This window comes from Wyeomyia smithii, chromosome 2 (assembly GCF_029784165.1).
Source record: "Wyeomyia smithii strain HCP4-BCI-WySm-NY-G18 chromosome 2, ASM2978416v1, whole genome shotgun sequence".
Lineage (NCBI taxonomy): Eukaryota > Metazoa > Arthropoda > Insecta > Diptera > Culicidae > Wyeomyia > Wyeomyia smithii.
In genome coordinates this window covers 107,821,953-107,849,635 of record NC_073695.1, presented here as the reverse complement: position 1 = coordinate 107,849,635, position 27,683 = coordinate 107,821,953, and the positions used below count along the sequence as shown (strand labels likewise).

The 27,683-nt window shown below is 38.2% G+C and overlaps 1 protein-coding gene across 5 annotated transcripts in view; it reads left to right on the top strand.

Moving 5' to 3' along the window:
- Nucleotides 1-27,683, top strand: part of LOC129725494 (G-protein coupled receptor Mth2-like) — a 111,075-nt gene that overhangs the window by 11,408 nt on the left and 71,984 nt on the right. For 4 of the 5 annotated variants that reach the window (XM_055681418.1, XM_055681420.1, XM_055681422.1 and 1 more), the window contains exon 2: nucleotides 13,030-13,712. In XM_055681418.1, the coding sequence (XP_055537393.1) occupies nucleotides 13,218-13,712 (495 nt within the window). In that variant the 5' untranslated portion in view covers nucleotides 13,030-13,217. Of the gene's footprint in view, nucleotides 1-11,160; nucleotides 11,365-13,029; nucleotides 13,713-27,683 lie in introns of those variants that run through there. The other variant, XM_055681419.1, reaches the window with a different exon arrangement.

The following is a 27,683-nucleotide window of genomic DNA, read 5'->3' as shown; positions in this document are numbered from 1 at the left end:
ATTTTATTTTATCAATTTACAGGTTTCAAAATTTTTTGTCAATAAACAAAGAAAAAATCAAGCAACTTTCCGCTTAGTAGTAAACTCACTAGCAAAAAAAGCCATGAGACGAAGAAAATATTTCTTAATTTATCGTTTACTGAATAAGACAGCATATATTTTTGACAAATAAATTAAGCAAATAATTTGATATTACACGGCAAGCAAATATTGATCGTCGTTTTAAGCAAATAATTGCTTCGGAAGCTCCCATCTGGGATTTCAAAATTTCGTCTGGCGTCGATTTTTATCAATGGGTTCGATGATGGCAATTTCGGTCACGGGTTACTTTAAAACACGTTTTATTATGTCAAAGCCGACGTTTCAAGGATATATTTCCTCGTCCTCAGGGCAAAAAAAGTAACCCGTGACCGAAATTGCCATCATCGAACCCATTAACTATTTATTGGTCAAACAACGCTTCGATTTTTATCTTCTGTGCATTATTCCGATTACGGAAATACCTATATTGGATGATATTTGGTCAATCTCCCGGTTGTCGGAATCAAGTGATAGAGTATCATATATCTGCCCATATTAGATGATGTTAAACTTTCAGGGGTGCTGCAATTTTTAAACTGGGTGTTGCAATAATTATTGAAGCGATTTCAAACTTTTTACCGGTAACGTAATTTAAATCCAAAATCATCTAACACATTCCCAAGTGTAGCCTTTTACAAGATATTTCGAGAAAACAAATTTTAACTGTACACGCCAAAGTACAAGTCTTAATCAAACAACCTGTCTACTCATTTCAAACAAATCTAGCTCTAATTTACCACAACAAATAGGGTAATCGCTCCTATATTCATCCCAGTACCTATATTCATCTCATCACGCTTTTTTTATCAATTCATCGTCAAATTAAACCATATTTTAAACTCAAAACATTCAATCACTTGACAAAATCGAAAAGCAAATAGATTTACTTCAAAAAAAATGTAAAAGTTTGAAGATAATTGGACAAATGAGAGAAATAAGATGAATATAGGTGTAACTAACTGTTGAGATGAATAATGGAGCGATTACCCTACGTGAAATGCATAACACAACATTTATATAATGAAAACATTGAAGTCACAACTAAAAATTTGGAATTTTTTTCTACTGCTGTCAAAAAAAGTTGGATGGACTTAAAAAACGGATTTATTTCTCATGAAGAAACATGAACTAAAAAAAATGAACTAAAAAAATGAACATTTGAGAAAGGTCCGTTACCAAGAGCGTTGTAGGGCCTTCACGTCGACTTTTCGAATGCATCTGTTAATTATACCTAACAATCGTTTGCAGTTCGTTGATCTTCAGTTATTTTTGCCCCTAAGGATTTTAAAATCCCAAGGAAATCCTCGATTCGACGTCACTGAGGTAGATTCGTAGCGTTGCTTATTTGTGTTTTTTTCGACGTAATGTGATAATATTTTGTCTGGCCGAAACACGTTACTTTTCATCGGTATGGTGTTTTGGAAGAAATGGAAACATAATTTTGTTCAAACATCGTTCTGACGTACATTTTGTTTTATAGTCAAGCCACTTAGATAAAAAAGAAAAAGTTCTTTTCTGTCCACTACACTGCCCGGTCTTCTACAACTTTCTTGATGGATTATGGTTGAGGTTTTCAGGGAATTATGCGCAGTACAAACCAAAAGATTTTTACTTTCAAAATGGTTTACCGTGAACTTTTTGCCAAAATTGTTGTGCAGTTTATAACGAACTGTACAATACGCTTGCGGAATGCTCCTTGTTTCGAGGCCATTTAGAACAGAGCTGGGCATACATAAGGAAAACAAAAAATACTGGAGAGGAAGAGAGAGAGAGAGCGCTTGCATTTCAAATTTGTATAAAAATTTCTATGGGGAAACCTGTTTTTATGCATTTTTTTTCTTGATGCTCAACAACTTTACCGAAGACACCAAAGAGTTAGGATATCCCCAAAAAATGTTATAACTGTTCAAAGTTAAGTTTGTCGAATTGAAGTAAGTAGTCGAATTGAATGTAGTAACACTGTAACACTACCACGGTGTCAGTCCGATTTTCATCAGAAGTTACCTCTGCAACATGGTGTAGATCCTATCTGCGCCTAGAATGTTGACCTACATTTGTTTGCTTGGTACAACTGAGTGTCCTGACTCGAAACGACATAAAACTTCTGATGGTAATCCCACTGACGCAAATATACTGGTAGTGTTGGCAAAAAAATGATTTTCTGCATTCAATTCGACATACTCATCCCCGGTCTTCGGAAAAGTTGTTAAGCACCTTAATTACTATACTTTAACGCAATGTATTGCATTGTTCAAGCATTGCTGGGCTCTCTAGAAAGGGAAATGCTTTTGCAAAAAGGTTTTCCCATACGAATTTGAAATTCAATACGCCAAGCGGAGGCAAAACCAATCGACTTCCGGTAAGTTTAGGATTGTGTGGGGCTCCAAATGCAACAAAAAAAAAAATTGGTTCTGAAAAATCGATCACTTCGCTCCACCCTTTTACATACTCTCTTTTTCTCTGAGCCTGTTTGTTGTGGAGTATGATAACCTCGAAAAATTCCAAATTTTCAGTTGTCACCCGTTACAATAAAAAGCGTGATGTTTCGTTAGACTTTCTGACGAACAGTTTATTTCAGGGCGCTCAAAAAATCGTGATTGATTTATTGTAGATTTTTCATGGTTCTGAGTGGTTCCAGAATCCATCATAACTTAATGTCGATAAAACAAAAAGTTTTAAGCGTGAACTTGTGTGAATTTTTTCACAAAAGACACTACGAAAAAAAGCAAATTTTTACTTTTTTATGTCTTTGTGACAATTGAATTACAATTTATTTGTTTTTCTTAGAAGAGTACCAGACAATTTTATTTTGGTAACAAGAGTACTTTTTCCATTACGTATTCGCGGGGATAACTTGAGGTACAAATGACATTCGGTCATGAAATAAATTTTCCTGATAAATTTATGGTTACATTACATAAGTACTCTTTCCTAAGTAAGTAACTGTGACTTTTGTCAAAAGTTTTGTTTAAAAGAATACGTGACCTTTTCATAAACTCATAATTAATTCACATTGTCACAGTGATTTTCTCTTAAACCGTGATAGCACGTGAGCCACCGTGACAACACTTGAATCAAAATGGTTTAAACGTTTGTAAAGTAATCGCTTATTTTCTTTTTTTACACCACGTTTATCTGACACGGCATAATAAAGGGTGTCCCACATCAAATTGCATCACAGGAAAAACGCTGTAGAGAATTATTTTGGTATTTTGTCTTGAAAATTTAGGCGCAAGTAGTTTAGAGTACATTGTTTACATTGTCTTTTTATCGCTGTCAGTTTTACGAAAATTGGAAAAATGTCGTTATTAGAAAAGTAATCCGTGCGGGATTAATTCGCAAGCATCTGGAAGATCGTCAACGCTCTCATCGGAACATCGGAAAACAACTCGGAATTGTGTAGTCAACGGTTAGTTTTGTGATTAAACGTTACTACGAAATCTTAGCATCAGAATGAATGTTCTATTAGCGATCAGGATCACAAGTGTGAAAGCGTTTACGCGGAATCCCAATACTTCGGTCAGGGATGTGTCCAAAAAGTTGAATCTGTCCAAGTCTTTCGTTCAGAGAGCCAAGGACCGGAAGGGACTGCATACGTACAAAGTCCAAATCGTGACGAATGGCAAAATACGGTGGTAAAGTCATGGGACCTGGAAAATGTACACCTAGAAGCTGACACAGCCCTATTGTTTCATCATGGATGATGAGACTTACGTCGAGGCGGACTTCCGGAAGCTTCCGGGGTTTTTCACTGTCCAGCATTGCTCTGCACAAGTTGTGCTCTGGAGGAAGTAAGGAAGCAGAAACTGTCAAAGTTTGCCAAGTAATGTCTGATTTGGCAAGAAATTGGCTCATGTGGCGAAATGAGGGCTTCGTTCGTGATTACCGGGATAACGGGGAGATCTACCTCTACAAGTGACTACAGTAGCGTCTGATTCTGCTGTTGCAACAACATTAGGGGCATACGACCTTATGGACGGATCTGGCTTCGGGCCGCTATTCAAGTTATGTCCTGGAGTGGTACAAGTCCAACGGGGTCAATTTCGTACCCAAAGGCATGAACCCCTTGATGTGGGACTCCTCTTACATTTAATGTTTAACGGAGACAGAGATGGCGTTACAAATCAGGAAGCATTGAGATTGCTCGGCTGTATCAACCTTAACTCAAATACTATTTAAGTTTTATGACATATTAGGAACTCGTCCTCAAGTTGTTACTCTAAGAGTGACGCTACTTCTGTTGTGTTGGTTATCCTGGAAAAAAAGTGAATCTCGTGTTTTGTTTAGGCATTGCTTACTGATGGGGAAAAATGTGTTACATACCATCTGCTTCAATGTATTCAACCTGAAAGTATAAGTTTAACGTTTGTGTTAAAAAATGGACTTTTTTTCGAATGGTGGCAAAAAATAACTAAGAAAAATTATGTTAGCCTACTTGCAAAAAAATTCTAAACTCTTACGTGCGGCCTTCCGGTAGTTAACCGGAACAATCGCCATGGCGTACGAAAACATGCGTGTAGGCATGATTTTTAGTTCTTCCTCCGTTTTATTTATCCATCCCTCCTCAGTTTTCGCGACAAAATTGTTGGAGCAGATCTTACGCTTCAGGCTTGTCCAGAAATCGTCAATGAGACGTTACTTGGGGACGTTCGAAACTTGGGTAAAGTAAAGCCTTGGTGCTACATTCCAATTTGTAACTCGACCTTCTGTTTATTATACACACACTTTGCAGCCAACTGTTAAGTGTACAGGACAATTGCGGGGCTAGCGCTACGATTTTACTGACACTAACAGTCTCTCCCGAGCCGAGACTCGGCTTGTTAGGCCAGCATCGTACGTCGAGACCAGCAGGGAGGGTGGAACTTGGGTACCACATCGATATTCAGCCGCTCCATCTCCTCCAACGATTGCTTCGAGTAGTGGGACGACACCAGAGCCGACTATAACACCGTGTTCTCTCAGCCTTATGGTATTTCTTGATGAACGACGCAACTTTCGACAGGCACTTCGTACTATAAATTTCCCCGTTCACGGCTAGTCCGGAGCGAAAGAAGAGCGGCTTTGACATCTCCTTCTCTCTGATTGTCAGCCACAGTAGTACCTTCTTGGGGAACTTGGTGCATGAAGTGAACTTTACCTCGGAGCTCACTTCCTTCGTGGGGGAAGTTAAATACGAATTGCCCTGCCAGTCGTTGCTATCGGGCAAATTTTCGGATGCGTTTGTGACGTTAGATGGTCTGAAGCAAGGTGACGGGCTCTCTAACTTGCTGTTCAACATAGCTTTAGAAGGTGCAATACGAAGGGCAGGTGTGCAGAAGAGCGGCACCATCATCACTAAGTTTCACATGCTTCTGGGCATCGCAGACAACATTGATATAATTGGTGTTAACCGTAGAGCAGTTTAGGAGGCTTTTACAGCTCTCAAAAGGGGAGCTACGAGAATTAGACTCAACATTAACACTGCCAAAACGAAGTACATGGTGTCTGGCAGAGAGCATGGTAGTTCTGCAGGTGTTGGTGCTGCGGTGGAGATGGATGGGGATACTTTCGAAGTGGTCGACGAATTTGATTATCTTGGTACTTGCGTGACATGTGACAACGAGGTGAGCCGCGAGCTGAAGAGACGGATTGCGGCAGCAAATAGGGCTTATTACGGTTTGCGCAGCCAGCTTTTGTGCTGTAGCCTACAGATCCGTATATAATTTGCGCTCTATAGGACTCTGATTCTCCCAGTGCACTGTGGTTCCTTTATGACCTATATAAAGGCAAAAATCTAATTTATTTATTTTGGTATTTCTTCACCTTTCAGCATCTTTCGTAGTCTGGAGCTAACAATGGCATCAATTATTGTATTGTATTCCGAAGGAATTGTTAACTATGACGCTTGGAAGTGCGCATAGTTTTCAGTGAATAGCTGTAAAAAGTTTGTTATTTGTTTAAGTGCGATTTTACCCATTTTCAGTGATCAAAATCACCTTAGTGTACTGTACTCTAGATGAAGACTATATCAAAGTACGAAACTTTTTTTTTCAAACAAAATCCCCTTTTTTAGTAAACAGACTCAAGAATTTTCAGCCCGTGTAGTAAATTAGTAAGCAGGTAGACTAAGTATTGTATACATTGATTTAAATTAAGTAGGGGAAGGGGTGATAAAATGGACCCCCTAACCCATTTCCCAATTTCCTCCACAGTTTAACACTACAACTATGAGTCGATAGCGCACATTAACTAAGTCACTAATGGTTGATAAAAAAAATAAGAAGAAGTACTAAACTATAGTATTTTTCGTAGTTTTCATGAGCATTTTCGAAAGCAGTTTTTTGGGGGTAAAATGGACACGTGTGGGTAAAATGAACATAGGGAGGTGGTAATATGAACACCTCGGGCGTGAACATTAATTATCCCTTCACGGATAGTAAAATGTTGTTCCATAGCACGTGACACACTTATGAATTCTCCAACAGTTCAATTTTCACCGTTTGTCGAAAAATTGATAACAATATGTGACCTTATCTGCAAGAAACTGAGAGATGGCAGAAGCTTTTTTTACGGACATTCCGCATTCAATGGTACGTTTAGCCGTGGTCATCTGTTCATCGGTACGAATTACCATTGCGTTTTTCTGATATAAACACGAAGCATCTAGTTTTTTCAATGGAAATAAACACAATTTTTCACCATCATCATGGGCTGTCCATTTTACCCGCACATACATATTATTGAAAATACCTAAATATTTCGAGAAAATCATTTAAACAATTACTAACCTTTGATGATTTTTGTGGTTAGTAGTATGAGTACAGATATAGTACAGAAGTATTGAAAATCCGTTATAAAATACTGTTTTACACTAGAAAAAACCTTTATTTCTGTAGGCCAAAAATAACATCACCACCATGAATGTACACGTGTTTTTTGTTTTTGTTTATTAATTTGACTGTTTGACTGTTTCATGTCGCATATTTTGTCTCAAATAGCTTATAGTGCCTCTAACATAAGGTGCCAAAGAAGTTTGTACTATTTTTCAACGTAATAGTTGAGATTTAAACGGATGTCCATTTTACCACCCCTGTTCATTTTACCCACAATTCCCCTAATTGGAGTTTCAACTTATTATAAATATTGTAATAAAAAAATTATTTATTATTATTAAAGTTATGGTAAGTGAAAAATACAACCTGGTGCGACAGCTAACATGTTATCGAATTTACATTTGAACCAGAGCACAGTGGGGAATCGCTGGCCATCAGCCAAAAAAATTTTTTTCGTTAGCTGTTTCATAATATTTTCCTTTATTGCTATAACATTCAAGTGTCTAAATCCAAAATTTGGGCGCAATATCATGAAATCTGAATTTTTTATGACTTTTCAAAGCTTGGCGAACTGACGTTTTTTGTCATTTTTTTGAAAAAAAGTACATTACTTTGAAACGCTCTGTAGCTTCAATGATAGCTTGGATTTTTTTGACGTCAAAGAAAAAGTTGTTGTAAATATTGTGCAAAACAAACCCTTATCATTAGATATTGTAAAATTCAGTCATAATAGGCTTGACACTAGAAAAAATTAAAAAAAACGTGATTTTTAGTAGAAAAGTAGCTTAAAAGTTTAGTTGCCGCAGTTTGCCACGGTTGTGATTACATTTAAAATTTAGGTAAAAACGTAAGCTTTCAAATGCATACCGTCCGCTGCTGCGTAAAGCTGCGTAAATTGTCACTTTAGTGAAAAAAGCAATAGCAGTTTTTTTCATTTTTTTTGAGGTTGAAATTTCTTCCAGGATTAATTTTACTCTTAACCATGATACCCCATTAATGGAAATTCATGATATCGAACTGAATTCGTAAGAATAAAATAAATATTTGGGCAAAAATTACAAAATTTATCAATTGAAAGTTATAAAATAAGTGTTAAATAAGAAAATAGTAAATAAATCTTTATGAAACTTTTAATTATGTCAAACTTTATCACTTTCTGCAAATTTAAAACAATATTAAAAACATTCAGCCCTTTTCAATTTATGATCATGAAATACGCTAAACTGATTGAAGTGTTAAATACTAGCAGCAAATCCATACCATCAAACTCCGGCTAACAATATCCCGTTTGAAGATTGCTTTTGCTTTGCACTGGTTGGCATACAAAAGTAAAGCGCACATTTTGGTTTATGAGAAAAAAACAAAGAACAGTCGTCGCCCTCCACATCTTTTCGTATTCATTTAGAACGTTGTGTCATTCCAGTGTCTTAGTTTTCGAATTCATAAATTCGTTGAATTTTATTATGGAGCCTTCAACTTCAGCGGCACCACCTAATTCAATGTCTAGTAAGTTGTCTATTCATGGTGTTATACTTGTATTTGAATGTCCTCTTGTAACCATAGAAACCGGATTAGGAAGATAACATATATATAAAACAATGAAACATCGAAAATCACTAGAAGAAATGAAAATTGCAGCGAAAGACATATTTCCTGCTGATAAGTATAATGAACTTCAATTTTTCTGGAAACAATTCAACACGAGATTTAAGCGATCACAGCGGAAGATGATGATGCTGATGATGATTTTTTCAATTTGTAATTAGTTTGTATTACTTATGTTGTTTTAGTTTATTAAAAAATATATATATTTAGACAAAGTTTGTTTAGTTCGAGGGGTCGTCCATAAATTACGTATCTTTTAAATGGGGAGAACGCCCGGTGGCACTACTTGTGGTCAAAGATCATATAATTCTATAAAAAAGGAAAAAAGTGTCAAAATATATTATAAGTTGGATTTCGTGCTTTATGGACGGCCCCAAACAAAAAATGGATGCCAAATTCGTGTTCGGCGCCCCAAAATTATGTAAATACCAAGTTTTTGTCATTTATCGTCACTTATTTTGCTTGGCCAGCCTTTGTATGGAGTCGCCTCACTGTGCAGAGGCAGTCACAATCATGTATACCGTGCTGGATCGAAACCCGTACAGCATCGAAATCCGTACACCTTGACGTTTTTCTTCAATTTTAAGCATTATAAAAATAAAAATTCATATGATAGTTACATGTACATGTCCGTTGAGCTGTTGGCCTTCTGTTAAATTAAACTATGCGTCAGTAGGCCATGAAATAAAAATAATAAAAATAAGAAATCAATCGTGTATCGGTTTCAGTTGTCATTTTATTGTATCGTTAGAGAATTTACTAAGAAAACGTTCTTCAGATGAAAACGTTTTTTAAGTGGGAAATACGTGTTTTACTCTGTGAATCTTCTTGAAATTGATGGAAAAGTTTAGTCTTCGTCATTTTCGAGCTGTAAGTTGTCTGGTGAATAGTGTAAATTGTATTTATTCAACAAAAACTGTGCCGTACGGATTTTGATTCTTGTTAATTGCTTGAATCGAAATCCGTACAGCGTGTGTATCATGCATATATTGTTGAACTTTCTTCTTGTTTTCAGCATATAATGGAAGAAAACAAGTATAAATATACGGCAAACAAATTCGAAGGAGCTGTGACTGAGGTGCGCTAGGGAAAGTCGTACCGGGAAGCTTCGAAAGGTTCCGGCGTTCCGGTTGCTACAATAAGGGGTGCCGCAACGAAACGCTACGAAAAATTGCACTATTTCAGCTGATATAAAAAATTAAGAAAACCGTGTGAAACTTTAGGAACAAATTGATCCTCAAAATATATTTATTCGTAAATTTAAAGATAAATTATAAATAAAAGATGTTCATTCATGTACTTCTATATCTATACGGATTTTGATTTATTTCTGTATGGACTCTAATCCAGTCTATATCGCGTGTGTGCGGATTTCGATTCAAAAGTGTACGGGTTTTGATTCAGACAAAAAACTGTGTACGGATTTCGATTCAAAACATGTTCTATTAAAACATGATTTTTTCGAGTTTCAGAGTGATTTTAATCATTTTGCTTGAAAATAGTGATAAAATATAAGTAGACTTATAAGTAAACATGTCAGTTTAAAGCAATATGTGATTTCTTGATTTTATATTGAGCGTCGAAGATTATCATGTGCTTAGGTGTACGGATTTCGGTCCAATTTCAGATAGCCTGTTTCAATATATAACATATTAGCTGTGATTTGCGAGGTTCATACTTGTATTTGCTCAATTGGTTAGCGAATGTTTATTCAGGTGTAAATGAGAATAAGTACTTGTCGATAGTCGAGTGGTACATTATTTTTTCTTCCAGTTTGCTACATCTCTGTTCATCGAAAATTGAAACCCGTTTTTTTCTAGTGTTATTTGGCAACCACCTCTAAATCCAAACAGAGTTCAAAGTCACCTGACCTTTCCAGACAGACTTGTTATTTATATTCGACAGTTTGGAAGCCGGAGATATATACCTTACTCAAACCAATTGAAATTCCAATAATGATAGAGGCTTCTGTAGAATCCTATGAACAGCTACAGTATGTTCCCCAAAATATGAACTCATTTTGTCCACAGTAAGTGTTGACTTGCTATACATACCACAATTGAAACATTTGTTGTGGTTTGAATAACTATTGTGGCTTTCGAACAATTGTGCGAAAAGAAATATACAACTTCGACTCAATGATTAAATTTTTTACACCTCCAGTAGGTATAAACAAGGCTCGACTGTTTACGCCCGCAGTTATTTCAAAAACCGGAATTTTTACATTTCGTGGAGATTCCCCGAAATTCAAAAGTGAAAAAACTTGTTTTGTTGCGGGAGGTACGTTCTATGGGTACTGCCGTTTGGCGACCTTTGGATTACCAAAACTTATGTGTATTAGTTTCCATCGTTTCTTAGTTTATAGTTCACTTCATTGCTTGTTTTTCTGAGTATATAAGTATAGAACGTATTTTAACCTTTCCAGTTTGTTTAGCAACATCTTCTTCGTACTTTGAAATAACACACTTTTTGAGGCGAATCCACCACTACCGGTGCTCAGTAAAACCTCACGGTCTTATCGCCTATTGACACTCTAAACGTAGGTCGTGTTGATTCGAAATCCGCGCCAGTCGATACTGACATTCGATAAGATACGTAACTTATCAAAGGTCTTCCGAAGAAATACTGAATCGAATCTTTATAGTCAGTGGCTAACGGTAAACGGTATTGATAGGATGCAAATATAAAGTTGTGCAGCTCGTTTTATGTGTCAAAAAGTGACTTGTATGTGTGCTAAATATTGTGATACCACGAAGATCAAAATAGTTTGGTTTCCTACTTGAAGCAACAGTTTGAGTGAGTAGCACGTGGTCAAGTTTGTCATTTAGCTGGTGGTTTTTTCTGCTTCTGTTGGTGTTTCTAAATGGTGAGTAATAAACGAGCGGATGTCGCGTTACAGAGTAGAAGGGTAAACTAGTAGCAAGTTAAATTGTTCCTTTAAAATAATTATTTCAACATTCGGAACTAGGTATAGAGTTTTTTTCCGTAACCGATTGCTTAAACTGTTTGATTCGAAATTTCCTGGATTGTTTTGTTTTTCTTTCGGGTGAAATTGTGTACCGAGCTGAAATATCGTAAAAACATTCTGTAATAATTTGGGAAATCGTACAAAAATTAAGGTAAGCAAAAATGAATCAGTAAAAAAGCTTTTTTTTGGAAAACAGTGTTTAGAACTGTGTACAACCCGTAAATAAATGTCCATCTTCAAAATGTTGCCAGAACACGGATGAAACACACACCTTCAAATATTGTGAACAACCCTTGTCATAACAGTTATTCCAGATTAGTTTCCGACCGGTTTCATCCTTATAAATACAGTCATTGTCATGATTAAAATCGCTGTGTCGTGTTCTACCCTACCTCTTCAATATCGTTCGCCACGACTATCTAAATTCAATCAAACTTCGAAGTAACGTCATTAAGATATTTGACTCGAAACTAGGCAGAACCACTTCGTTTTATTATATTTACAAGTCAGTTTGCAGGAATTATTATTTTTTCATTCCTCCACTAACAAAATATTATTGAAATGGAATGGAATTCACTCAAATGTCCGGTCTTCATAAGTAGTATCGGCATGTTATATCCAATTGGGATAAATCTATTTGAATTTTGTTTTGATGATTATCGAATTCATACCGTTGTCGATCATCAAAATCGTCAAGATAAACATTGACGTTTTCATTTGCTGAAGAACTTAAAATAAGCTGTTTTGTTGGCGTTTCGTTGTTATCAGTTGATACAACAACTGATGGCAGGTTCACTGATCTTGATAGTAAAATGTACCGAATACATATATTGCACGATTAATTCACATGTGCAAATGTGTACTGTTTGAAGATTATTTTGTTAGGTAATAACTGGTTTTAAATAGAAGCGAATTATCTCTTATCGATGATAATGAGTTGTACTTCCGAGTTTGAATCCGTTTTCAAACGCAAAAATAAATTCGCCGATCGATAGTAAATTTTAGTAGTAAAGTTTAATATAAATTTGATAAGATAAAGTGTCCAGTACAAAGGATAAGATTATTTGTAAGACACCAGACACGACTTGCATAAGGCTAAGGAAAACTTTCAAAAAGGAAAATAGTTTCTCATTCTACAAAATATTCCGATGCCGACCAGAAATATTTCTTCATTTAGCGTTACACAAATAAATACTTACTTTCCGGCAAATCCAAGTGACTACCTGGCGGTGTTCTTTCAACAGTTTTGTACATCAGAATTTCCTGTGTCGGAAATCTTATGCATCTTGCAGGTAAGAGCACGCAACAGCTACAGGTGTCCGCCACTGAATTGGCTTGTTTATTTTAGCCAATCCGCTGAACATTGACCATTTGTGTGTTTTTTTTTATTCGTTACTTTCAAATCTGAAGCAGGTTTTCATGAGTTATACGAACAGCTGGTAGCTTTGCGTCACTGTCTAACGTTTCACGTGTTTATCATCAAATACGAATGAATTTCACTCTCAGCCTCAATATATGAAGTGACAAGATTTGTAACATTTTCTTTTTGAATTTCTCCGACAGATCAGTCAGCGGTTCAGCATCTGCAATTGACACGAAGTGGTCTTTTTGAAAGAAATTTGTGAATCTGTGATAGACAAAACATTATGCATAAAGTTGTGATGAGCAAAGTTTACGACGTGTGAAGGAATTTTGAAGATTGTGAAAAAAGTTTTTATTTTCAGTGCTAAGGCTTGAAATTGTTGTGCATCATGAAGCCCAGTTTCAAGTATATCTGCTCGTTCCTCGCGGTCTTCAGTGTGAAGTACATCACGTGCGATAGTTTACCGTGTGATTTCATCGACTCAGTCAACATTACCGATGGGGTTCGCGACGGTTTGGGAAATATCATCCACAACAATATTTTGTACAAGCCCAAGTATTATCGGACGATCGACTATGACTATGAGCACTTTTCAGAGAAAAAGTTCGTAGCCAACTACATCCGGGGCTGTCCGTGCGCGGTTCGACTGTGCGTGCGAATGTGCTGCCCCCAGGGACACGTATTCCACCGACGGAAATGCGTACCGTCCGATGGGGGGCTGGAGGTGCGTGTGAATACGACACTGTACAATTCGCAGCGTAGCTTCGAGGTGGTCGACTTAGTGCAGAACCCTACGTACGGATTTCTGTATGGGAAACCATGTGAATTCGTGTACGAGTTGGATCCAGCGGCAGACGCCGCCGATGAGTGGTCATTTGCGAGAGTAAGTATCACATGCGAAAAATATGTCTTATTTGCAATAGCTGCGCTTATTTTTTACAACCTTAAGTGATTTAAAATGAACATGAATTCAGCCATGGGATATCAAAACAAACCTTATCATATTTTTTTCTATTTATTTAATTTAAAAAAAAACAGAAATTGTCAATACATAGTAATAAAAACGATGCTCTTCCGTGACTGCAAGTTAAACGGGTTTCCTAAAGCTGAGTCATTGATGTAATTTTTACTCTGATGGCAATGAAGTAGAAGCAGACCTGTGTCTTTGGATCGTGACAAACGGTTTGCTACTGCCACTTGGATGATAGTAAATGATAGGTAATTCTTAAAAATAATTGTATGGGTAGTGAGTTTTTATCGCCTACAGGAGCAGGTTTCCCACACAGGAATTCATTCAAACGCTCATAAGATAAATATAGATAATGAAACTAAAATAAGTTTTGTTTAGAGTTCAATTATAAAAATGAAAGTTATTGTTATTAGTATTCAAAGATGTATTAATGAAAATATTACGAGGAATATTTTTCGTATAAAATCAAATCACGTTAATGTCGTTTTGTACGTGTTCAAAAGTTAGGAGTTTTAAAAAGTCAGTTTCGATGATCAACATTGTAAACAGACTAGAAGGTCAGCAAAAGTTCGTGGGAAAAAAATTATGCCCATAGTTTGCTTGCACTTTTAGTACAACTTTAAATAATTTCATAGTGATTTATTTCAATATTAAATCTAAATTATTTCCAGTAAACCTACAACAATTTTTTCGGTTTTGGTAAAATAACACTAACTTAAAAAAAGGTTGCTATTAGTAGTAAATCGTAGAAGCTAAATTTGATGGGTTTATCGGCTTAATCAGTCCGTGTATACTAGCAAAACGATTTGTTTTTTTTCCCTCTTATTCCGACAGTTTCGGTGACTTTATTTCACCTTTTTCAAGGAGTCTGAAAATATACATTGTGTGTTGTTTTCCTCTTTCGTTACTGGTTTATGTTTTATGTCTGTGTTAGCTTACTTACAGAAAGGATAATCGTTCTATTGTTAAGTGTGTTGGTGTCCAACATCGGTTGTCTGGTGTGTATTACAAATGGCGTCCCACTTTGGCTATATGTAAAAGGTATTGTTCGCTTAAAACAGATTTGTAACTTTCCTCTATAAACTGTACTTACTGCATGTGTACCTATTTTTGTGTGCTACACTGTATAAGCTTCTAAAGCTTTTTCTAGCACTTACTTTTTTCAAGCACTTTTATGGCAATTTCACTTAATCGGGTAATAAATATTCTAAGCTGTTGGTTTCGTGTCTTCCTCTGTAGTCTACTAATTCTTGACGGCTTGCTATGGGTGTGTTTGCGAGATTGTACAGCTTTGAGTTTTGGTGGTAGTGGATTAGCTGTCATGGTTGTCTGTTTTGTTTTGGTTGATGTTCTTTATCGAGTGTATAATACCAGCGTATATGGTGTTCAGTCCCTCAGTGTCTGTGCGTTTGTTTATGCTATTTTCTGTGTTGGCAATATGGCAAATTTCTAAAAACGGGAGTGCTTGTGGTTTGTTGTGTCTGTCTATAATTTTTGTTTGTTGAAAATCAAACCGGTGATTCTGTGTGATACTGTGATGCATTAGTGCTGTTTTTTCCTTAAGTGTACTAATTTGGGTATCTGTTTCGTTGTAACCTTGTTGCAGTAGTTTGTCCCAGGTGTTATAGTGCGTCCGGTGTCCACTAATTCTAGTTTTAAGCATGTTTGTTGTCATTCCCACGTAGCAGGCGCTGCAGTCTTTGCACGGTATGTTGTAGATGACGTTGCTTTGGTGTTCATGTGGAATGGGGTCTTTAACATTTGTGAACAACTGTTTAACTGTTTTTATGTTGCGGTGTGCAAGTCGTATGTGTTTGTAATCGTTTTTTAGGTGCTTGTCGATTCGGTTCGACAGGTGTGGTATGTATGGTAGAAGCTAAAGTTAAATTGTGTAAACAATTACCAATATAGTGAAAAGCTATTATGAAAAGTGCCACAAAAGATCGAAATCACTGGTCGCAATGGGCCATATATATATATATATATATATATATATATATATATATATATATATATATATATATATATATATATATATATATATATATATATATATATATATATATATATATATATATATATATATATATATATATATATATATATATATATATATATATATATATGACTGTAGCATCTGTTTTATTTTTGATCAAACGTTTGTTTGTGTAACAAGAACGGGCTTGTGATGAGATGAGGAGTGTTGTTTGCTTTTCTTCAGTAGGATCACTTTCTGCCGAGTCTTAGGGTGCTAATGAAGATGGTCAACGGGAGGGAAATGTAAAAGTGTGTTAAAGCACGGACTCGATTCGTAGTGATATTAAAACGTTTCCCTTTGAGCAATTTATACCTACAGGCTTAAACCTTGCGGAATTCTGCCACACGTTATATCAAAACACGAGATTCGAACAGTCCATGCACACTCAAGAGATGACAGTACCCAGTTATTCCTGCCTGTCTTTGGTAAGATCATCAAAAACGTACCAGTACAAACTTGGCTATTTTTAACGATAACGACAGGTGGTTTAGGTGAAATGAGGTTAATTGAAAATTAAAGCTTTCATATATTTTTTGCGAAATTCATTATGATTGAATGATTGTAAGGGTTGGTTATAGATTTCGAAATAATTCGTATTTAGTTTACACAATTTCACCGAAAAACCTCGAAAAACTTATGAAAAGTGATCAATATCGTTTTGAACTTCAATGTGTTTGTTGGTGTTGGTAAAATTATGATTATTTACAACCTTTTAACTCTTTTAATTGGTTTTAGTATGATATTTTTATACCTAAGTGGCTTTAGTTTACGTTATATATTGCTTTTTATGGAGTGAATGGGGAAAGTGAATTCCAAGTCAGTGCATGTCGGAGAAAAGTAAAACTTTAAAACGAGAGTGAATGGAGCATCGGAATAAAGAGTGTTATGGTCAAAAACTGGTCAAAAAAAAGTTCCTGATCATTGGGAGTTGTTGGCACTAATCCTCCAATAAAAAATTAACAATGCTTGCAGCTTTTTACAGTCGAATAATTCTTTAACGACCACAAAAATCTCTATATAATCAGCATTGATCAGTTTACAGCCAATTCTAAGACGAACTGCAACTTTTATTGAATTACACTATAAAAAGAAGTGGCCCAAGAATTCTTCCCATTCGCTCCTCTGCTTTCGTTGCAATAGGAAGCAAACAAACATCGCTCCGTACAGATCTATCGTACAATTCAGAACAATACGCATTGTTCGACGACGGCTGTGTTGCTTGTGTTTTCGGTGCCGGTGTTGCGATAGTTTGTACATCCAGCAGCTGGAGTGAATTCCCCGCGCCACCGCCTGCCTTTTACAGAAGTGTCGCAGACTGTGTATTGTGCACAGACGGCCACTGATTATTTTGATTTCGGTGTCACATCATCCATATCATCCAGCAGCCGAAAAAGTTCCCCGCGCCACCGGGCGCTAGTTAGCCCCTAGCGCCGGTTCAGCCTGTCGTTCATCATCGGATCATCGGATTGATCCAACGTGCAACCAGGAGGGCGCGTAGATAAATAATTTAGGAAATCTGGTATGATGATATTGAAAGTGAATTGGACTGTTGTTTCACTAGTAAATTTTTCTAAGTCCTAAAACTGACTTAGACTGTCACGGTTTGCCATATGATGGGTTTCGGCATTTGTGAGAATCAGTCTAACTCCAATGATGGTTGTAACAATTCTGTTTATTTCATTTTAAGTTTACAATAATGAAACCTTCAGTTGGTTTTCCTTTATCTTCTTAAACATACATCGGTTCTATTCTAATTGCGCTTAAACTTTCGTTCCAATAGGAATCGATTATAATTAGTCTACTTAAGGGAAAGAGAAAGATATATTTGTATTTGAGAAAGATATAGTTGCGCGCTACGCGGAGCGCTTGAGTTCCTGAGCGTGGTGAGTGCTGCTTGTAAGAATTAGAATGTAGGTTAGTAACGATATGTGAAATGCGAGACGTTGCACTTCTTGGCCTGCTCAATGTTTACGTTCGGCTTAAGAGTTGCATCGACTCATGCTTCTCACGGTGCATGTTATTTATGAGATGTGGATAATATGGTATGGAAAGATGTTGTAAGGTTTGTCACTTCAAGTGCTTGTGAAATGTATTGCTTAAAGTCGTATTGAAATGAGGATGGGAAAGTTGTCTGGAAAATGTTGTAAGGCCATGTAGACATGTAGACTCATTTTCGATTGGAGGTGTGAAATGATTTGAATAAGAGCGAAGAGCTCGGGTTTACAAATAATGAATGTTAATAGGTTACATGTAGCCTTTTCGTGGGAAAGGATAATAGCTAACACAGCACACTGGTGAAGTATTCGCTTTTATTATTAGTATTTTTTTTTTATCTCAAATACCATCGTCTTTTTTTCTATTTGATCCCTTTTGTTTTGGAAAATTGTTTTAAAATTCGTTATACATTATTTGATCCCCCCATATACGTAATTTATCGTTTGCGCGCGGTAGAGCGAAACGCTCCCGCGAAATATGGACAACATGCAGGTGGGATTATACCTGGATGTAGGTCCAAATGGGGAAGAGATTGATATCTCTCCCCTCAGTTCTCCTCTACCTTCCCCTGTACCTTCCCATGTACCTAGTCCAGTACCGAAGGTCCCGGTACGGGTTAAAGCTTACCCAGATGCCGCTGGCGGTCCTTAAGTTGTTTTTTTCAGGCCTATTAAAAAGCCATTGAATATTTTGCAATAGCTTGAAGCAAGCAAATGCAATTGCTTGCCACGAGCTTTTCACGAGAGAGTATCGCGTGTACATCCCTACCAAGGATGTAGAAATCGACGGTGTGGTTACCGAAGGAAATCTCACTGTCGAAGACATTTTGCGTTACGGGGTTGGCTGTTTCAAGAACCCCCTGATGCAAAGTGTAAAGGTACTGGATTGCAAGCAATTGCATTCAGTGTCCATCGAGGAAGGGAAGAAGAAATTCTTTCCTTCGGATTCCTTCCGAGTGACATTTGCCGGATCCGCACTGCCGAACTACATCCGTTTGGACAGGGTTCGTCTACCTGTACGCCTGTTTGTGCCGCGGGTTATGCACTGCCAAAATTGCAAGCAGTTGGGTCATACAGTCACCTACTGCTGCAACAAGGCACGCTGCAGCAAATGCGGAGGGAATCACGCTGAGACCGCTTGCAGTGAGGACACTGAAAAGTGCCTTTATTGCGGTGGCCCCCGGCATGAACTTTCGGTATGTCCCGCGTATAAACAGCGCGAGGAGAAAATTAAGCGTTCCCTCAAGGAACGATCAAAGCGCTCTTTTGCAGAAATGCTTGAAAGGGCTGAGCCACCCTCATCAGGAAACATATTTTCCTTTCTGCCAACCGATGAGGAGACATCCGACGATCCCGGCGAAGGGTGTTCTTATGCCTTGCCAGAAGGATCTAGGAAGAGGAGAATGCTCAACTCTCCTAATCTTTCACGCAAAGGTCGTAAGATAACCCCAGGCGGAATGACCAATAAATCAACATACAAAGGAAGCGGTGAAGAAAAGCCGAAGCAAGTACCTCCCGGTTTTAATTTTAAATCAAACCAGGAGTATCCACCGCTTCCCGGGGCACCAAAAACCCCTCGTGCACCCGTTTTTCGGTCAGAGGATAAAAAAGAAACAGGGTTCATAAATTTCTCTGATATTGTGGACTGGATATTCAAAACATTCAACATAACAGATCCCTTTAAAACATTCTTCTTGCCCTTCTCCCTACAGTGAAAACCTTTTTAAAGCAACTAGCAGCAACTTGGCCCCTCATTTCAGCTATCATAGCTTTAGATGACTAATACATCGAAAGAGGTTAGGAATTCTATCACTGTATTACAGTGGAATTGCAGAAGTATCATCCCCAAATTCGATCTATTTTCTCATTTGATAAGCACATTCAATTGTGATGCGTTTGCGCTCTGTGAAACTTTTCTTAATTCAAATGGCCAACCCAATTTCCACGATTTTAACATCATTCGTCGAGACCGAAACTCACGCGGTGGAGGGGTACTTTTAGGGATCAAAAAGTGCTATTCCTTTTTCAGAATCGACCTCCCCTCGCTCTCGAATTTTGAAATCGTTGTCGTTCAAACGAATATGAATGGAAAAGACATTTGCCTTGCTTCGATATATATATTCCTCCATCTGTGCGGAATGAACAGAGGCAACTTTCTGACATAGCAGAATTGCTTTCCGCACCTTTTTTGATTTTGGGAGCTTTCAACTCTCACTGTTCGCAATGGGGGTCGCTATACGACGACAACCGATCTTCTGTGATTTGTAACTTGATCGACGACTTCAACATGACGCTTTTAAATACTTGGGAAGCGACACGTGTACCTAATCCTCCAGCACGTGAAAGCGTGATTGACCTATCCCTTTGCTCGACCTCACTAGCGTTAGATTGCCGGTGGAAAGTAATCAATGATCCCCACGGTAGTGATCATCTACCAATCGTTATTTCAATTGCTAATGGTTCTACCCCCTCAGATCCGATCAATATTTCATACGACCCACACGTAATATTGATTGGAAGCGTTATGAGACCATCATATTGAATACCATCGAGCCTCACGAGGAACTTCCTCCGGAGAAAGAATTCGCGTTCCTTTCTGACTTGATCATCGACGCCGCGACTCAACCTCAGACGAAACCGATACCCGGGGTAACGATTAGACAGCGTCCTCCCAACAAGTGGTGGGACAAAGAGTGCTCTGACCTGTACGCGCAAAGGTCCTCGGTGTATTTGGCCTTCCGAAAACACGGTACTCTTGATCTGCTCCGAAAGTACGATGTACTGGATAGGCAGATGACGAGTTTAATTAAAGCGAAAAAACGCGGTTACTGGCGTCGGTTTGTAAACGCGTTGTCGATGGAAACAGCGATGAGCACTCTTTGGGACACGGCCACGGCATGCGGAATCGTAACGTTTCTAATGAAAGCGAGTAGTATTCAGGCCGCTGGATATTCGACTTTGCCAAAAAGGTCTGTCCGGACTCTGTACCGGAACAGAAAACTCTTCGCGATGCGTTTTTAGTACCCACGGGAGAGCCTCCATTCTCGATGTTGGAATTTTCAATGGCCCTCCTTTCGTGCAACAATAAAGCTCCAGGGTTGGATAGAATCAAATTCAACCTGTTGAAGAATCTACCCGACTCTGCAAAAAGACGCTTGTGGGACTTGTTCAACAAATTTCTTGAGCTAAACATTGTTCCGCACGACTGGAGGGAAGTAAAAGTCATTGCTATTCGAAAACCCGGAAAACCTGCTCCTGATCACAATTCTTCTAGGCCGATTGCTATGCTCTATTGCCTCCGGAAATTAATGAATGAATTAGAAAATGATCCTCTTACGGTTAGACAAATGGGTCGAAACAAATGGTTTACTTTCAGATACTCAATTTGGCTTCCGCCGGGGCAAAGGTCGCCTTTGCTCGAAAAGAGCAAATGGCTTCTGCATTCTTGGACATTAAGGGGGCTTTTGACTCTGTCTCTGTAGAAGTATTAAGCGAGAAACTTCATTCGCAGGGACTTTCACCAAATTTGAATAACTTTTTGCTCAATTTGTTGTCAGAAAAGCATATGTATTTCTTACAGGCTCATGTTTAAGCCCTCTCTTCTATAACTTTTACGTCAATGACATCGATGAATGACTTGCAAATTCATGCACGCTAAGGCAACTGGCAGACGATAGCGTAGTTTCCATTACTGGAAGCGAGACTAACGATCTGCAAGGACCATTGCAAGATACCTTAGACAATTTGTCTGCATGGGCTCTTAAGCTGGGTATCGAATTCTCCCCGGAGAAAACTGAGCTGGTCGTGTTTTCTAGGAAGCATAACCCAGCTCAGCTGCAGCTACTATTAACGGGTAAAACGATCACTCAGGTTTTAGTCGCTAAATATCTCGGGGTCTGGTTCGACTCTAAATGCACCTGGGCTTGCCATATTAGGTTTCTGACACGAAAATGCCAACAGAGGATTAATTTTCTTCGTACCGGAACTTGGTGGGGTTCTCACCCAGGAGACCTTCTAAGGTTATACCAAACAACAATACTGTCCGTTCTTGAATACGGTTGTTTCTGCTTTCGCTCCGCTGCGAACACGCATATTATAAAATTAGAAAGAATACAATATCGTTGTTTGAGTATTGCCCTGGGCTGTATGCAGTCGACCCATACGATAAGTCTTGAAGTGCTAGCGGGTATTCTTCCGTTAAAACATCGTTTTCGGAATCTCTCTTACCGGTTGCTAATAAGATGCACAGTTGTGAACCCATCAGTAATTGAAAGTTTTGAGAGGTTGGTCGACCTTCAATCTCAATCCAGATTTATGATTTTATATTTTGACTATATGGCCCAAGATATTAACCCTTCTTCATACGTTCCTTTCAATGTCGCACTTTTAGATACTTCTTGTAATGCTATATTCTTCGACACCACCATGAAAGAAGACATTTCTGGTATCCCGGATCAATTGCGACCGCAAGAGATCCCTTAGATTTTTTCCAATAAGTTTAAACATGTTAGTTGTGATAAAATGTTTTACACTGACGGATCTAACCTAGATGAGTCCACTGGCTTCGGTGTTTTTCACGAAAATTTTACCGCCTTCTACAAACTCGATGCTCCTGCTTCCGTGTACGTCGCAGAACTTGCTGCTATTCAGTACTCCCTTGGGATCATCGAAACCCTACCCGCTGACCACTACTTCATCTTCACAGACAGTCTCAGTGCCATTGAGGCTCTGCGATCGATGAAAACTGTAAAACACACCCCGTATTGCCTGGGGAAAATACGGCGGTTTTTAAGTGCTTTAACAGATAAAAATTACCCGGTTAACTTAGCGTGGGTCCCTTTTCATTGTTCCATTCCGGGCTATGAATAGGCTGACGCTTCAGCTAAGGTGGGTGCGATTGATGGCACTATTTATGATAGACCAATTGCCTATGATGAATTTTTCAGTATTTTGCGTCAGAGGACGCTCAAAAGTTGGCAATTATCATGGGATACAGATTAACTGGGACGGTGGATACATTCCATTTTTCCTGAGGTATCGACGAAAGCATGGTTCAAGGGGTTGGATGTAGGTCGAGACTTCATTCGCGTGATGTCCAGTCTTATGTCCAAGCACTATACGTTAAACACGCATCTCTTTCGTATAGGGCTTGTGGAAAGTAATCACTGCATTTGTGGCGATGGCTACCACGACATTGAGCATGTTGTTTGGTCGTGTACCGAATTCTCTGGTGCTAGGTCCAAGATTCCCTTCGGGCCCGAGTAAAACAACCGAAAGTTCCCGTTAGAGACATCCTGGGTAGCGGTAATCTCAAGTACATGACACAGCTATATCGTTTTTTGAAAGTTGCCGACATTCAAATTTAAAATTATTTTGTCTGCTTGTCAGAATACCACTATGCTGGAGACACGGGAACGGAACCAACATCTATGTTTACGCAAACACTTCAGTCCAAAACTGCGCCACATCACCATTACTGCTCTACCAGTTGAAAAACAAAGTGCTAAAATAGTTTTAAGTCAAGATTGTACTCCCCCCCTCTCACCTTTAATCCCCACTAGTTCGTAGTCGGCCGCGAGAAATAAAAATAGTGCCTCCCTCTTTTTCCTGCTAATTTAGACATAATAAGAATTGTACTTGGCTCAAAAAAAACTTAAGATGTATCGTGCCGTGTCAAATAAACTATTTAAACTAAAACTAAGGATTCTTCCATGTTGAACACCGGATGTGTTTGTAAACCGTCGGGATGTGTAGGATCCAAGTTTTACGCTCAGACTTCTGTCACAAAAGAACGATTGCAGCCATTTAACCAGGCTTTCGGAGACACTCATTCTTGAGAGTTCGCCGAGTAGAATTCGTTGGTCAATTTTATCGAACGCCACTTCCAAATCCGTATGTACAGAATCAACCTGTTTTCCATTTTCAATGTGAGATACACAATCCAAGACGGAGCAAAGCAAGTTAGTTGTCAAGGCACGATCGGGTTAGTTGATCAGTAGAAATGCTGCTCATTTTGTAAAATAGCAGGCGATTAGTTATGTGATTCCACGATAGTTGGTATCATCTTGTCTATTTCTCTTTTGTTAATACCGGAGAAACATGCGAGCAAGTTGAATATTTTTGTCATTGGTTTTGCGAGTTCATGACAATAGCAGGTACACCATCAGACCCAGGAGCATTGGAAGTCTTTAATCGTTCCGTCGCCCTCAGTAGTAATTTTTCGGTAATTTCAGGAACATCAGCCAAAATAATGTTCATTGGGACATCGGAAGCGGCGAGTACAGCTTCTTTAATAGTGGCCATGGTTGTATTATAAACACTAGGAAAGTGATCAGTAAACAATGCGCATTTCGTTTTGGTAGATGATGGGAAGCACGGACGGTCCCGCGGTGGCATCGCGAATAGCGACAGTATCAGCCGGTTTTCCGAATTTGCTTTCGGCTTAAACAAATCCCTCAGCGATTAGTCGCATATCTCAGCAGCAGCGCGGCAGCATCAAACGTTTCGATTTGCCGGTTGGGGGCTTTGCTCTTCTACCCGGTGATGAAGCTTTGCCTTATTTTGGCAACAACACAAGCAAGCATTCTGGGCTGGATCCTAGCAATCAAAATCTGCCGCGACCGTATCATTTACTAAGTGTGAAAACAGCTTTTACAGCATTTTGTCAAAGCACCTTATTTCCCCACTGACAGGGCAGCACAATGGTTGAAATCAGCATAGCCGATTTTGAACAACAAACTGCCCTTCTCATGGCAAATAAGCAAGTTATTGAAGATTAATAATTTTTTCAAGAGCTCACGAGAGCTTGACTTTGAAGTAAATGCTTTCTTAGTAGCGATTAGTCGCTTGACGTTCCAAGGCGCAAAACGATAGAGTTATATCGTTGTGTAAGCAAGAGCACCCTCAGTCTTGTTCCGCTGGTTACACAAATTACATGCGCATTATGGAATCTTTCGACTGAAGAAGATAAGAGAATGTGGTTAAACTTAACAAAAAGGCGAATACACACACGGCGTAATGACGCCTTCTCCATACAAATCAAAAGGCGTAATCGCGCCTTCCGTTGGGACGCCTTTTAACCAAAACCTTTTAGCTTCGCCTTCTAGCAAAGAAGGTGGTCGTTCGCCGCCTTCTATTGCGCACTCGACTGCCTTTCGTGTAGACGCATTGTGCCTTCCACGCGGTCTTGTGTCGCCTTCTTTTGGCCGTGTTGTATCATTTTCCGACTGCTGGTGATTCGAAAAGTGTGTTGCTTTATTTTTTTTTCTCTAATAAACATAAATTGGATGGCATGACGACGAGAAGGTGAGCACACGGCGAAACTCGAGACGGCGCAATTGCGCCTTCCGTGTGGATGAGTGGAAGGGTGTGTTTTAAGAAGGTACCTACTGACAATTTTCGTCAGGAAGGCGTTGTCACGCCGCACAGTGGGGAATCGCTGGCCATCAGCCAAAAAAATTTTTTTCGTTAGCTGTTTCATAATATTTTTCCTTCATTGCTATAACATTCAAGTGTCTAAATCAAGAATTTGGACGCAATATCATAAAATCTGAATTTTTTATGACTTTTCAAAGCTTGGCGAACTGACGGTTTTTGTCTTTTTCTTGAAAAAAAGTACATTACTTTGAAACGGTCTGTAGCTTCAATGATAGCTTGGATTTTTTTGACGTCAAAGGAAAAGTTGTTGTAAATATTGTGTAAAACAAACCCTTTTCATTTGATATTATAAAATTTGGTCATAGTAGGCCTGACACTAGAAAAAATTAAAAAAAACGTGATTTTTTGTAGAAAAGTAGCTTAAAAGTTTAGTTGCCGCAGTTTGCCACGGTTGTGACTGCATTCAAAATTTAGGTAGAAACGTAAGCTTTCAAATGCATACTGTCTGCTGCTGCGCAAAACTGCGCAAATCGTCACTTTAGTGAAAAAAGCGATAACAGATTTTTTTAGTTTTCAATTTATGATCATGAAATTTGCTAAACCGATGGAAGTGTTAAATACTAGCAGCAAATTCACTCCATCAAACTCCGGCTAACAATAGCCCGTTTAAAGATTGCTTTTGCTTCGCACTCGTTTGCATACAAAAGTAAAGCACACATTTTGCTTTATGAGAAAAAAAAACAAAGAACAGTCGTCGCCCTCCGCATCTTTTCGTATTCATTTAGAACGTTGTGTCATTCCAGTGTCTTAGTTTTCAAATTCATAAATTCGTTGAATTTTATTATGGAGCCTTCAACTTCAGCGGCACCACCTAATTCAATGTCTAGTAAGTTGTCAATTCATGGTGTTATACATGTATTAGAATGTCCTCTTGTAACCATAGAAACCGGATTAGGAAGATAACATATATATATATATAAAACAATGAAACATCGAAAATCACTAGAAGAAATGAAAATTGCAGCGAAAGACATGTTTCCTGCTGATAAGTATAATGAACTTCAATTTTTCTGGAAACAATTCAACACGAGATTTAAGCGATCACAGCGGAAGATGATGATGCTGATGATGATTTTTTCAATTTGTAATTAGTTTGTATTACTTATGTTGTTTTAGTTTACTAAAAATATATATATATATATATATATATATATATATATATATATATATATATATATATATATATATATATATATATATATATATATATATATATATATATATATATATATATTTTTAGGCAAAATTTATTTATTTCGTTTATTTCGGTAATTACGTTAATTTTTTCAATGGGTAGGACGCCCGGTGGCACTACTTGTGGTCAAAGATTATATAATTCTATGAAAAAGGAAAAAAGTGACAAAAAATATTAAAAATTGGATTTCGTGCTTTATGGATGGCCCCAAACAAAAAATTGATGCCAAATTCGTGTTCAGCGCCCCAAAATTATGTAAATACCAAGTTTTTGTCGCATTTATCGACACTTTTTTTGCTTGGCCAGCCTTTGTATGGAGTCGCCCCACTGTGCGCTGGGCAAAAGTACGCACTAAGTGCCATTAACCGTAATGAAAAAATGTGTTCAATAACGATGTTTTTGTACAGAAATTATTCAAGAATAACTAGTGATATGCGGATATGCTCCGAAACTGAAGAATATTATGGTTTTATGATTTTTTTAATAGAATCTTACAACCATTTTAATGCTTTTGTTGATATGCTTTCAAAATAGTCCTTCCGGGATAGATTGAGGCTTCTAGAAGCCATGGAAATAATGAAAAAACAAGGTCAAATACCATCCAATGTTTATTTTAGCAACCACATGATGCCCGCAGATCGGAAAATGCCCCAGACGCCATTTGGAATTTCAAGATGGCGACTTTCGGTTTCTAGAAAACAGCCTAAGATGGACAAATACCCTCCAATAAGTGTATTTCCGTAATCGAGATGATGTCCAGAGACTGAATAACGACCCCAGACACCGTTTTGGATTCCAAAAGGCGACTTCCGGTTTCTGAAAAACAACAAAATGTTGCCAAATACCTGCGTATTTTTGGATCGGGATGATGCTCTGAGACCATTAAATGACACCAGACGCCATTTTGGATTCCAAGATGTCGCCTGCTGGTTTCTAGCAAACAACCCAAAATGGTCGAGTACCCCCCAGTATACGTATTTCTGGAATTAAAATGACGCTCTGAGACCGGAAATCGACTTCGGACGCCATTTTCAAACTCTAGATGTTGACTTCTGGTTTTTTTTCCTGGTGGGTACATTTTCCACTGCCACCAGAGATTTGGTCTTTTGTGGCGGGCCCCTATTTGATGTAAGCCTCATCAGGGTGTCGTACCTCTATTAGGTTGAATGGTTTCCACTTGCTGAATATAGGCATCTTCCCAATAAGGTATTATTGAACGA